The sequence below is a fragment of the Lycorma delicatula genome, chromosome 5 (genome assembly GCF_047948215.1).
Source record: "Lycorma delicatula isolate Av1 chromosome 5, ASM4794821v1, whole genome shotgun sequence".
Taxonomy (NCBI): Eukaryota; Metazoa; Arthropoda; class Insecta; order Hemiptera; family Fulgoridae; genus Lycorma; species Lycorma delicatula.
Window position 1 is genome coordinate 150,135,503 of NC_134459.1, and position 14,267 is coordinate 150,149,769.

The 14,267-nt window shown below is 31.6% G+C and overlaps 1 protein-coding gene across 4 annotated transcripts in view; it reads left to right on the forward strand.

Annotated features, from left to right (window-relative positions):
- LOC142325483 (CCA tRNA nucleotidyltransferase 1, mitochondrial) overlaps positions 1-14,267 on the forward strand; it is a 58,032-nt gene that overhangs the window by 17,165 nt on the left and 26,600 nt on the right. For all 4 annotated transcript variants that reach the window (XR_012756547.1, XM_075367304.1, XM_075367305.1 and 1 more), the window contains 3 exons: positions 54-171; positions 6,793-6,919; positions 12,393-12,586. Coding sequence is in view for 3 of the 4 variants with exons in the window: in XM_075367304.1 (XP_075223419.1) it covers positions 54-171; positions 6,793-6,919; positions 12,393-12,586 (439 nt within the window). In the remaining variant the exon portion in view is untranslated. The remainder of the gene's footprint in view (positions 1-53; positions 172-6,792; positions 6,920-12,392; positions 12,587-14,267) is intronic.

Sequence of the window (14,267 nt, forward strand, 5' to 3'; positions counted from 1 at the left end):
TAAGTATAATTAACCACAGTAGATTTGTAATTAATATTGTTGATTGATTTTAGGTTACCACTCTTAGGATTGATGTTGAAACTGATGGAAGACATGCAGAAGTAGAATTTACTACTGACTGGAGATTAGATGCTAATCGTCGTGACTTGACAGTTAATTCTATGTTTCTTGGTAAATGAACTTAATTTTATTATTATTTTACTTTATTTTTAATAACTTATATTACACTTTTAATCCTTTCTTTATGTATGTTATCTGCTTAAAACTAATCCCCATCAGATAAAGCACAACAAACATTTCCAATCGTCAAAATAGTTTTGTAAAACACTTTTTAGGTATTGCTTTATTTATCTCATTGATTTTTTCCTAATGTCCTCTGTACAAAATATTGCCCTTTCATGGTTTCACTCGATCTTGAGAAAAGAAAAGAGTCACTCAAGTCTGTCAAGTAGTATTATTTTGTAAAAAAAATTCCAAACAGGTAGAAATGTGTTGGCTGGTTCTTTGTCATGGTAACATTTCAATTAATTGTCCTTAATCTGGCTTTATGAACACCTTCACATAAATTATATCAAATGTCCAAATAGTGCACTCTGTTGACTATAATTTGGCCAAATAATTTGGCAATAATTTGGCCAAACATGGTATCTTGGCAGTTGAAGAAAGTAAAACCTTTTAAGATTTGGTACACTTATTGTTCTTTTTTCTTTCTTAACTTAGTTGAAGATATTCCATAAAATGATAGTGAATTTTTATGTTTTAGCCACATACTCACAATCCATCAAAATTATAATTTATAGTGAAAGAAAGCTTAGAATGACCCTGTCCAGGAGGAGCTCCATCATATTGAAAAATCTCATTGGCAAATTATTTTTTAAGAAATTTAAGTACACTTTTCCTGTAAGGCAATCTTCAAAAATGGTCCAGTAATACTACACCAAATGTTGACATAAGACCAGTATTAGCAACAACTTTCTATTTGTTGTGTGGATTTCTGAAACTGCAATGATGATTATCTAATGGAACTCTGTTAAAAAAATTTCCTCAACAGTAAATAAATACAGCTTACTTTGTAGTAGTTGCCGTGAAGCCAATGATAGAAATTTAGATGCAGCAGAAAATCTTCAGATAATAAATTTTGAACTTCCTGCAGTTGGTATGTCTAGAAGTTTTTTTATGTTCTGTGTAATAATTTATTATATACAGGTGATTCAAAACTATATGGCAATCTCTTGGGAGCTGATTCTATAGCTAAATATATGAAAAACATTCATATATCCATAGACCTAAAAACACTTTATTAGCAAGTCATGGCTAGCGAAAGATTTCGTCGGGATTTCGGTTTCCCCAGGGAAATGAAGACTTCCTGAAATTTTGGAAGGTAAATTACAGGGCGAATTTAGTTGTTTCTTATCGTTTATGACCTGAAATTATAAAAAAAAATGAGTCCCAGAACTGTACCTCCATTAGTTTTAAATATATCTGAAGTAAACTTTTTTTCACAATTCAGTCTGTTTTGTTTTTTAATAAAGTTGAATTTCAATATCTATTTTTATTACATTTTTTCTTAAATAATTTACACAAATCTTTTCAGAATTAGATTTTCTACATTTCTAATTGAAAAAAAAATATTAATCTTTTAATAAAATTTTTTGTATGTTAAACCCAAAAAGTGTTATTTTTTACCCCCAATTTTTGTGTTTTTCATCAGATATATGTAAAAGATCAAAAACCAAAAGGAAGCAATAAATTTATCCCTCAATTTTTACCCCAAGAATTTAGTACAGTTTAATTTCACAGTGGGAGCTAAATGTTTCACGAGCCAAAACTTGCTAACAAACTGTTGTCTGACCTATGTTTATATGAACTTTATTTCTTATTTTTGGCTACAGAATCATCTCCCGAGAGATACTGTACAATTTGGAATCACCTGTATATATATATATATATATATATATATTATTATTATGCTTTTACGGCCAACATGGGACCACTTAAGTCAATTTTAGTTGGATCTTTTCTGAGAAAAGCGTGTTATTTTACTCTTCCGAGGTGCCCAGTATTTCTTTATCCGTTCAGATCTTGCTTTCTTTTCTTCATCCGTAAACACCCTCTTCGTTGTATTTTGTCGTTTGTCTGTTTTTTGTTTAAATCTAATGCTTTTGTCTTTTAGCTTTGTAATTTTTCCAGTTTAATTCTGTAGGTCAGTCAGGGAAATTCCAAATTCTTTCATATCTTTTCTAATTTCTTTGATCCATCCTACTTCTAGCTTTTGGAACCAGAGCTTTTCAATGATATTTCTTGACGGTCTTGTTTCCGGTGTCCTTATGAGATGACCAAAGAAAGAGATTCTTTTTTTTCTGCATAGTATCTGTAACAGGCTCTATTTATCGATACACCACCTCATTTGGCACAATCCACCATTGGCCTTCTTTTTGGTGTTATTTATTGATACATGTTCTGACAATTCTCCTCTCTATTTTCAGAATTTTATTAATTCGGTTTTTCTGAGTGATTTGAAAAGGGTCTCGCTTCCGTAGGTGACTTCTGGCTGAACTACAGCTTTATAATGTTTAAGTTTTGTTTTAGCAGAAAGGCATTTTTTGTTATATGTTGACCAAGTTAATTTTTGGGATTTAATAATTTTATTTGTCCTGTTTTGCCATGTCACTTTTTCATTTATATTCTAAGTTATTATTTCCCCTAGATATTTAAATTGTTTTACTATTTTAATTTTCTGATTGTTTACCGTAATGTGCTCTATTACCAAAGGATCTATGGCCATTAGTTCAGTTTTTTCGAAAGAGATATGAAGCCCTATCTTTTGTGCTAGGTTTTGAAGGTTCATGATTTGTGTTTTGGCTTCTTGAATATTATTTGCTAAAAGAGCGAGGTCATCTGCAAATCCTAGGCAATTTAGTGTGATGGAGTTTTTCTTAGTACCCATTTTTATATTTTTGGGATTTATTTCATACCATTTTCTCATGACAAATTCGAGGGCGCAGTTAAAAAGGAGTGGTGAGAGGCCGTCTCCTTGCCTCAATCCAGTTTTTATATAGAAGGGTTGAGAGAGTTCACCTCTGAATTTCACTCTGGAATGGGTATTGGTTAAAGTTAATTTTATCATGTTTACGAGTTTAGGGTGAAGGCCCAGGTTTCTCAGAATATTCAGCATGGATGGTCGGTGTATACAATCATAGGCCCTTTTAAAGTCGACGAAGGTGATTATTAGTTGTTTTTTCGTCTTTTATATAAGTTCATCATAAGTTTTAGGGATATTATTTGCTCCGGGCAACCTCTCCATGGCCTAAATCCCCCTTGGTATTCCCCAAGTTCCAGTTCAAGTTGGTCTTTGCATCAGTTGTATATGATTCTCGACAGGATTTTGTTTGTGCAATCCAGGAGAGATATGTCTCTGTAGTATTCCGGACTAATTTTATCCCCTTTTTTATGTAATGGATGAATGAGGGCTGTGGTCCAGTGTTCTGGAAGTTTTTCTTCATTCCATATTTTCACGAGGCATAGATGTAGGGAAGTTTTGACTGAATAAACTGATGAGTGTTTCCAGAGTTCTGCGAAAAGCTGGTCTTCTCCACTTGCTTTGTAGTTTTTTATTTCATTTAAGGCTGCGAGAACTTCTTGAATTGTTGGAGGGTGGATATTTACTGGTGAAGTTTTAACTGGAGTTTCAGTGTCAATCTCAAAAAGCTCTGGGGGGGTCGTCACAATTGAGGAGTCTATTGAAGGTTTCTGCCAAAATTTCAGCATTTTCTTTATTGGTGTGGGCATATTTCCTTTTTTTCCTCTCAGCATAAGGGTAAGTGGTTCATATCTTTGAAGAGACTGATCAAAAATTTTATAATAGTCTCGGAAGTTAGTTTTCTTAGAACTTTCTTCTATTTGCTGAATCAAGTTTTTTTGGGCTTGTCGTTTGGTTCCTCTTATAATTTTCTGAGTTAGTTTCCTTTGTTTGGTGAAGTCATGGTTAGATTCTTCAGTTTTCTGGGTTTGGTGGTTGATCCAAGCCCGGTGTCGGTCTTTGAATGCTTTGTCACATTCTTCATTCCACCATTGGTGTTTTTTCTTGGGTTTATAGGGGCTAGTTCTTCAGCTATTTCTTTCAGTTGGGATGTCAGTTCTTTTAAATTATTAGTTAATTTGATTTTTTGTTGTTTCTTCAAAGATGGCATTGTTTATTAATTTATGTGGATCATAAGCTCTTTTATTTTTAGGTTGGGATTTTTTCTTTTTATGCGGGGTGAATTTTATTTTAACTTTAATTAAGTAATGGTCCGATCCAGTATCTGTTCCTCTCAAGACTTTTACATTATAAATCTCCTTGTGATAATTCCGGTCCATACAAACATGATCGAGTTGCCATTCCCCTTTTTACCAATGTGGGTGTTTCCAAGTCTTCAATTTGTTTGGTTTTCTCATAAAATAGGTGGATTTTGAGATCATATTATGGTTTCTGCAAAATTCGACAGTCTTTGGCCCTTCTTGTTAGTTTTCTTCTGGGCAGACCATTTTCCGATAATATCACGATATCTTTGTTCTTTACCAAGTTTGGCATTAAAGTCCCCTATTAAGATCTTGGTGTGGGTCTTATTTATGTTGTTTGCAGTTTGGTCAAGAAGTTCCCAGAATTTGTCCATCTCTTCTCTATCTTTTTTAAGATTGTTTTTGTCATTGGTGGGAGCATAGACATTTATTATGGTGTAGAATTTATTGGCTGATTTTAGGGTTAAGGTTGAAATCCTGGGGGAGTAAGACTTAAATTCTACAACTGAGTCAATTATTTTAAGATTGATTGCAAATCCTGTTCCGAACTATGGGCATTTCTTCATCACACGTTTCCCAGGGATTCCTTTTCCTTTGTAAATTCTTTAATCCTGAGATTCTGGACAAACAAAAAATCCTAATCGCAGGACTTCAAGAAATGAGAAACACCGATCAAGAGCCATTTGAATCTTGATCGGTGTTTCTCATTTCTTGAAGTCCTGCGATTAGGATTTTTTGTTTGTCCATTATGTCTGTTAGAGTTTTTAGTTTGCCGGGTTGAGTTAGAGAATTAATGTTGTGAGTGGCAATGTAGTTTATTTGCTTGTGTTTTATCCTCAACTTTGAAGTTATATTGTTTTTGGGTGTTTCCAAACGCTCCGATTCGTTGTTATCTTTTAAGCAGCTGCCCACCGGATCTGAGTGCAGCCTTCTCTGGTATTTACCAGATGGTGAATTTTTTCTTAAAAGACCTTCCATATTTGACTTTCAAAGGCAAGTCAGCCTTGGGTGGGAATAAATTCCCGAGTTACAACTCTGGATGTGATCCAGAGAGATGATTCCGATTTAGTTCACCAGTAGAAATCTCCACGTTTCTAACTGCTTATCCACACGAACCAATGTGGAGGCGCGAACCGATTTTCTTAATTGAGATTTTAAGTCTGGAGAAAAGTTTAAATCGGTTCTGGAATCATTTCGTTCATATATATATATATATATATATTTAGAGAGGTTATCTCTAAAGTAAAACCAATGAACAAGACTGCTCCTTTTCATATGTCAGATTACAGTTATTATATAACGTCCTCGCCGGTTACTACGGTAACAATTTAATTTGAATAGAAAAGCCGATAACAATTAGACCAATGAACAAGACTTGCCTTTTTCATATCTCAGATTAAAGTTATCATAGAATGCACTCGTTGGTTTCTATGGTAACAATTTAATCTGAATAGGCAAGCCGTTAAAAAATAGAGCAATGAACAAGACATGTCTTCGTCCGTGGGTCAGATTATAGTTATGTAACGCCCTCGCCGGTTACTACGGTAACAATTTAATTTGAATAGAAAAGCCGATAACAATTAGACCAATGAACAAGACTTGTCTTTTCATATCTCAGATTAAAATTATCCTATAATGCCCTCGGCGGTTACTACCATAACAATTTAATATGAATAGAATAGCCGATATAAATTTGACCAATGAAAAAGTATTGTCTTTTTCATATCTCAGGAGAGAGTTATGATATAACGCCATCGCCAGTTGCTACGGTAGCAATTTAATCTGAATAGCAAAGCCGATAAAAATTAGGCAAATGAACAAGACTTCTCTTTTTCATATCTCAGATTACATTTATCAATAAACGCGCTTGCTGGTTGCTACGGTAACAATTTAATCTGTGTAGAAAAGCCGATAGAAATTAAACCTTTTTTAAAAGATATGTTAGTTTTACCAGTATAAATATTATCACATTCATTATATTTGATGTTTATATATTCCCCCTAAATCGTCTTCATAATTTTTTTTTATTGTTATTCTTTAGATGTTTTATAATTTGGTTAATTGGTGTGTCGTAAACTTTTTTACATTTATTTTTATCATAAAAGTTTGTAATTTTTTTAGTTATTTCTTTTTTGTAAATGTAATTGCTAATAATCTCTGTGTTATTTTCTTGTTACAACTTTGTAAAACTATGATGGTATTTTATTCTCCCTTCTTTTATATACCTATTATAAATTTCAACATCAAAACTATTAAATATTGCTATTTGTTTTGTTACACCTATGTCCTTCTTGAGTCTGTTTTCACTGTTCCTTGAATAATGTGAACCTCTTAAAATCATTGTCAGAAATTTTATTCAATATTTTTAAAGCATTATAGTTGAAATTCTCAGAAAGGTTTTATTCGTTATCTGATATTTAATGAATAGTTAGCTACTGATTGTGTTGCTTAAATACTTAGCTGATATCTGAATTATGAATATTTTGTTTATAATGCTATTAATTTTTTCAGGACTAGATGGAACATTATATGATTACTTTAATGGATATGAAGATTTATTACAGAAAAAGATAGTTTTTGTTGGAGATCCTGCAAAAAGGATTAGGGAAGATTATCTTCGAATACTCAGATATTTTAGGTACATAATATTGTTCCTACCAGTATTAAAATACTTTACCTTTTTTCATTTTGTTGTTATTTTTCCTCTTTTAATGCAACTATGTAAAGTTACAGTTACTTTTTTTTAATGTCTAATGTTTATTATTATTTGTTAATTGTAGAAATTAAATGTTATTCATCAGTATTTTTCTAAAGCAAATTGTTATTAATTTATTTATAAAATAATGTCGCTCACATCATTATTTTTTAAAACATAGTCATATGTTTTACTTTTGTTTGTATTCTAAAACATTTACAAAATTATTCAAAATACTAAATTTAATTTTTTGTGACATCCATTCTATTGATAATAATAATAATTATTATTATTATTATCTGTATTTATTGAATTATATTTTTAAACATTATATACCTTTGTATCAAACAATTATTAACAAATAAATATTTAAATCCACCAGATACTGTTCAATAAAAAGTAATAACATTCGCTTATCTGTCTGTAGCGCTTTCAGAGCTTTAACTTCATAATGTAAATGAAAACAGATAGAAGAAAACTTATCAATAACAATTCATTGAATGCATTTCAGTTCATCAGAAAAAGTTCATATGAACATATGCTCTAAAATGTTTTATTTGTGAATTTCAGCTAATGAAAGATTTTCCTCAGATTTCAGCTACCCTGGTGAAATGAGGTCTTATTAAGATTTTTAGGATGATAATTAGGAGGCAGAATCAATGATTTCTTATGGTTTTTGACCTGAAAAAACTGAATAAAGTAGGTCACAAAACCTTATCATCAGTAGTTTTCCAGATATCTGAGGTGAAAACCAATAATTTGGGATAAAAACCCCTGTTTTTTATGTTTAATGTACAATAACTTTTTTAAATGGGAAATAAACACATAAAACTTTTAAACAAAACTTGTAGAGAATTTATAAACAAAATGGTGAAGTTGCATAAAACAAAGAAAAACTAGAAAAATTTGAATTTTTTTTAGAAACTGTAAACTGCATTATTTGTAAGGGTTCATAATAAATGTTCAAAAAAAGGCCCACCATTCCATTTTCAACACATTTCTTGGCATATTTCTGTTTTGCATTTGTTGCTGTTTTTAGTTTTTAGGCCTGTTCTTATGTTGCTCAGCCACATCCATAATACGGACAATTAATTCCTCATGGGAATGTATTTTTGTTTTGTATACGATATACAAAAATCTAAAGGTGTTATCAGGTGGTCTTGGTAGTCAGAAATGTGAGCTTCCAAGACTGATCCATGTCTCAGGGAAATGATGATTTCAATGAGTGGAAATGGCACTAGAGAAGTGAGGAAGCACACCGTCATGCTGGAATTATACTTTCCATCTCAGCACTAGAGGAACATCTTCAAGTAATCCAAACAGCTAATTGTGAAGAAGACTGCATTGACACTATCGATGTTGAAAATTACCTTTCATGAGGGTTTACTTGTAGAGTTTTCAGTATTTCAGTTTTCATAAATTTTATCGATAAACAATTTGTTTTACCACAAAACAAATACTTGTAGAGTCGTCAATTTGTATTCCACTAGTTCCAAACTCTAAGCAAAGTGGATTGTCTCCTGGGTGTAGATGTTGAATTGGCTGTATATGATAAGGATAAAACTTGTTTTGTTCAATTGTCCTCCTAATCATTGAATGCGAAACTCTGATACGCTTAAAAAGAGGTCATGTACTGACAGCTGAATTCTGATGAACTGTATCAATAATAATTTCATCAATAACAGTGTCATGTTGGACAGATTGTAGCTAGTACAAATACTCAGTATTGAACCTGTTAACGGAAGATTGCGAAAAGTTACACCAATTTTTTGGGGATCTGGAATCCTGTGATTTGAAAAACGTATTTCATATTCTACTACAGCAACTGTAGCATTACCATTACACATACCCAATTTGAATACCATATCAACATATTCTTATGTTGTAATTAAGTATCTTATTACTTCAATAGCAAACTGATCACATTCAGACTAAAATTTACAGAAAACCTTCACTAACAGCACAGTTCACAGCACCTGATATGCTTAATGTACCTTACAGAATGATTTAAACACTAACAGTATTGCACATTGTTGATCACTGTTATTATTTTATTGCCAACTTTGAAATAATAATTTTTCAAATAATTTACTGTATTTCTGTCATTAATAAAAAAAATATTATCTGAGTAATTTTTATTAATTTATTTGTATTTTACAATTGTGTAATCTCCAGTTTTTTTTTGTTTTTTTATTTTTTAACAGGAAATTTTGTTTTTACATTAATGAGTACTTTTTTGACATATGTAGTAATGTACTGTTTCTAAATAAAATTCTAATTTTTGTTAGTTTTACTCAATTTATCTTATAACATTTTGTTGAACCTTCACATTTGATCGAACCATTTAACTAGCTTTTTTCAGTCTTGGCTCTTCAGGAAACTTCCATTCGGACAATTGAGTCTTAGTTTCAGTGTCATACCTATACCTATCGGTGATGTTTCATCACCAGTTTTGAGCCATTTGAGCAGTTCTAGATCATCGTTCACGTCATTCAGCATCTACTGAGCAATGTTCATTTGGCACTGCTTTTGATCAAAATTTAACAAATTTGGTACATATTTGCTGCTTCACATTTCATGGCCAAAACATCTGAAAAAATTGCTTGGTATGAGCAAGATTATATGCCAATATTATAAACAATCTCTCTGATAGCGATTCGGAAATTGTCCATAATCTTTTTCAATGTTGTCATCAGTTGTTGATGTGCTGGGATGTTCAGGGCATTCGTCATCTTCATTGTCTTCATGGCCCTCTTGGAGACATTTATACCACTTGTAAACATTTGTTTTATTCATAGAAAAATCACCAAAATCAACATTCAACATTTACAACACGGTGCTGATCCATTGTGGTCCATTCTTAAAGCAAAATTTAATGCAAATTCTTTGTTCCATTTTTTCCACAAATTAAATACTGCCAACCTTACAAAAACACATCTAGCTTTTTCAAAAACCAACAATAAACTTATGCTATCCAATATGGTTATCAAAGTAAATTTATGTTAGGGACAAGTGTACCAACACAGCAAAATAAATGTGATAACTGGATTTGTACAGCATGAAAAATTGAAAAATTCTATAATTTTCTATATTGAACAAGTCCAATTGTCAGAATGTTTGTTGTTGTGGTGGAACACTTGTCCCTAACATATATTTACACTGGTAGCCAGATTTGTTCTTAGTTTATTTTTTTGATAAAATCTCGTATAGCAAATTTAAAAAAATGTTTGCTTTTTTTAAAAACAAGGTTCATCACAGATAACAAAATTCAAACTTTTGCTGTTTTTTTTATATTATATTATTAGCATGTTAGTTCCCTTCATATCTAATGCTGAAAAAAAGTCAAGAATATTTTGAAAGACCTACTCATGTGATGATTCCAAAATTCACGGGATTACTGAAGAATAACTAGAACCATAAACTTTTTAAACAAAAAACCAACAAATTTAAACTTACAACTTATATCCTTTTCTGTGTTTTTGCTTCCTATTTCAGCAATTGGTTTTCCTGTTTACTGTTTTAACCCTGACATTAGTTGGCTAGCAGTTGTTTTTTAATAAATATGCTTCTCGTGTGCGTGTGTGTGTGTATGAGGTGTGATCAAATAGTATCTAACCTTGACTCACTAAAACAAAAATACTTACCTGTTTAATTAAGTGGAATCTTAAGATCAGGAATAAGCCAAAAATCACAGGTAACCTGCTGAAGTAAAATCTCAGGGACTAAGGAGTCTGCTGAAGTCATTCATTCCTGTGTTTTGCCAAGAATCTAGACAAATTGTAATGTATGGCATGGAGCCTTGTATGAATTTTGCTATCACCATTTTTCCCAAAGCTGGTCTTTTGCGTCTAACAGCATCTCTTAGCTGATGAAGAAACAGTTATTTAGTATTCTTTATTAATAGTTTGTTCTTGAGGAACCTACTCACTATGAACCATGCCTTGATAATCAAAAAAGACTATCCGCATGACCTTCACATAGCTCTGTGACTGCCTGATTTTCTTCTGCCACAGAGAACTTGGAGTTTCCAATAGGACGACTGTCCTTTTTGTCTCAGGGTCATAGCCTCAGACCCATGTTTCATCTTCAGTTATTATTTTTTTTCTTAAAATCGGATTGCTAATAGTGTATTCCTGCATATCTTTAACAACTTGCAGCCAGATTCCCTTTTGTTCATGAATGAGACGTTTTGGGACAAATTTTGCTGCTACGCACTGCATCCCAAGATCTTCTATTAAAATCAATTGCACTGAGCCAAATGAAATTCCTACTTCATCTGCAAGTCTTCTAATTGTTATTCAATGATTGTTCATCACCATTTGTTGAACTTGATTGATTTTTCAGAATTTTTGCTGGGGGAAAATCTCCTAGAGCATATGTCACTTTCAGTAGATGTCAGCCATCTTGGAATTGGTGATAACACTCTTTAATTTCTGTAACACTTATAGCTTGATCACCAAGCTAAATGTGTTTAAATCTTCCTTATTGCTTGCGTTTCACTAAGATTCTGTAACAAAATATAATGCAGATTCTCTACTTAAACCATTCACTCATTTTGAAAAGCAACAAACAGTATTTGCACACTTTATTTTCATAGCTTTTAAACAGTAACTGGCTGCAATTGCAGCAAAAAACAGTGATCATAAATAACCAATATGAGTCAAGGTCACATTCTATGATGGTCTCCTGTCTGGTTACTCCAATAAAAAATTAGGTTAGAATAGAACTCTTTGATCACAACTCATATATCTATATGGTATATAATATTTGTGTGAATCGATTGTACTACTGTGTATATTTTTGCTATATACAACAATATTATAGTTAAAATATATTGTGTATATCTTTTGTAATATTCATGTGTTCTAAATAAGGATGTGGTCTTTTTTTTATCAAGGTTTTTGCCAAATTTTATGTGTTTGTAGATTTCAGATCTCATTTTTATGGTTGGCAGATATTGACTGTATGTTACTTTGGAGGGCTTTCTTATATTCATTATTTATATGTCCATACTTGTCTAACTGCAGGGGTCTAAATAATATTTATATATATATGACAAATTCAAAAACCACAAATGATTTCTTAAAATTTTTTAATTGGCAAATACATTACATTCCTAATTTAATTAAGTATTAAAAAATACATGGATAATTGTACACTGGCTAAAATAAACTGTAAGAGAACATTAAAGAAAAAAATTGTTGCCCAAGTAGTTAATTATGTAAGAATTGAGGTCAATATTTATTAGTTGTAATTAGATAATATTATATGATAACAATAACAATATGAAAAGAAGATCTTTGAAAGAAGGTAAATGTATTCAAAAATTATTCTTGACTTCTGTTTGTTGATTCACTTTTATAGTTCTTTAAAGTTAAGCTTACTTCACTTTCACTTACTTTTTTAATGATTTCAGATTCTATGGTAGAATTTCAGAAAAACCTAGCAATTATGATCCTGAATGTTTGAGAGTAATTCAAGAAAATAATGCTGGTTTAGGAAAAATATCTGGTGAACGGATATGGCTTGAATTACAAAAAATAGCAGTGGGGAATTATGTTAGTGATATTCTTAAAACAATGCATAAAGTCGGATTATTTCCTTTTATTGGTAACTATATAATCTATTAATTTTCAACAAGGTTGTTCATATAAAAAGCTTTTTTTATTTTTCTGAACTATGTTGTATTATCATTTAAGTGTACTATAAACAATTGTTTTTTTTCTTATTTCACCAGCTCTGGATTTGACTTACAAGAAGGATCTGATCCTGTAACCCAGCTCAATCTTTTTGTGGCAAGCTATGCCATTTAGAAGATTTACTAGCCCTTCCCCCCCTAGTGAACTAGTGAACCAGCTCCCCCTTTCTTTCTCCTTTAAATTTTATTTAATTACAAGATTTCAGTGAATTAGATTAGATGATAAGCAAAATGTCATAAAACATATGACTCAACTTTATTTTCACTAGATATTTTCACATTAGAGAACCTGATGTGCCACAACTAAGAAATTAAAACCTCTACATATAAGAGAAAAACAATTTCTTAAATAAAATGTAATGATCAACTTTACCAAACACTTGGGCAAAGTCAAGCTTGACACTAAAACAGGCTGAGAAAGAAACAGTGTTGATGTACTGAAATTTTATTTTTTATTTGAAAGAATATGCCTTTACTAGTTCTGTTCAAAATTTTTCATAGATGTGGAAAGAATGGCAATTGGATAATTCTTATCATCAAGAGATCATCCTTCTTAGATAACAATAATTTTTGCAATTTTCTACTCAACAGAAAATGTATTAGAATAAGTAATAAATTATTCAAAAACATTATATGGTTTACAAAGAAGATGGGCACATACCTTAAACAATTAGGGCAGAATCAGACAGGACCAGCAGATCTCTGTGATACCAACGACTTAATAGCCCTTTTCACTCCATGTTCTTTGATAAATGGAATTATCAGTAAACAAGAATCAGGATAATAGCAGACCAAGACAGTTCAGCATATAATGAAACAAACATATAAGGGGTTGTAAAATAATGTACACTGGAACATAACAGGAGAACAAAATGTTGCATAAAGTTACAGATCTTGTCATCTAGTAGTTTCATTCCCGTACTACTAACATTCTACAACTCGTTGACCAGTGTCTTTTTATTTTCTATCAGTCACCATTGTTATACAGTTGATTACACTTGCTATTAAAACAATGTGCAATGAATTGAATTTTTAATAACAGAAGACTAGTGATAATTATTGTTGTCTAAAAGTTGTTTATGGTGATGAAACTGTTGAACATGTACTGTGAGTGGGTGGACAATAAAATTTCATACATCAGTAGCTGGTAAAATGAATATTGAGGTTTACTCTCAGTGGTTGACCGATTTCTATGACTGATGAGAATCATGTAAAGGAAGTAGATGAATTGATTGAGAATGACCATTACATCACATAACAACTCATCACCACCGATATAGGTGTATTGAAAGAATGAGTAGATCACAGTATTCTATAACTGGGTTATTGTGAAATTTGTTGTTGGTGGGTGCGATGCTAAATCAATTAAACGAGCAGACAACAATGAAAGGAATGCTGTGAACAGCTTCTGAAATGATATTGTGACAAGGAAGACAAAACTTGTGTGCATTATTATGATCCAGAAGAAAAATGGCAGAGCATGAAATATCAGCACAATGGTTTACCAGAAAAATTTAAAACACAACCGTCTACAAAACAAAATTCTCTTGTCAGTGATCTGGGATTCCAAACACATGCTTATAGTTGGTTGAC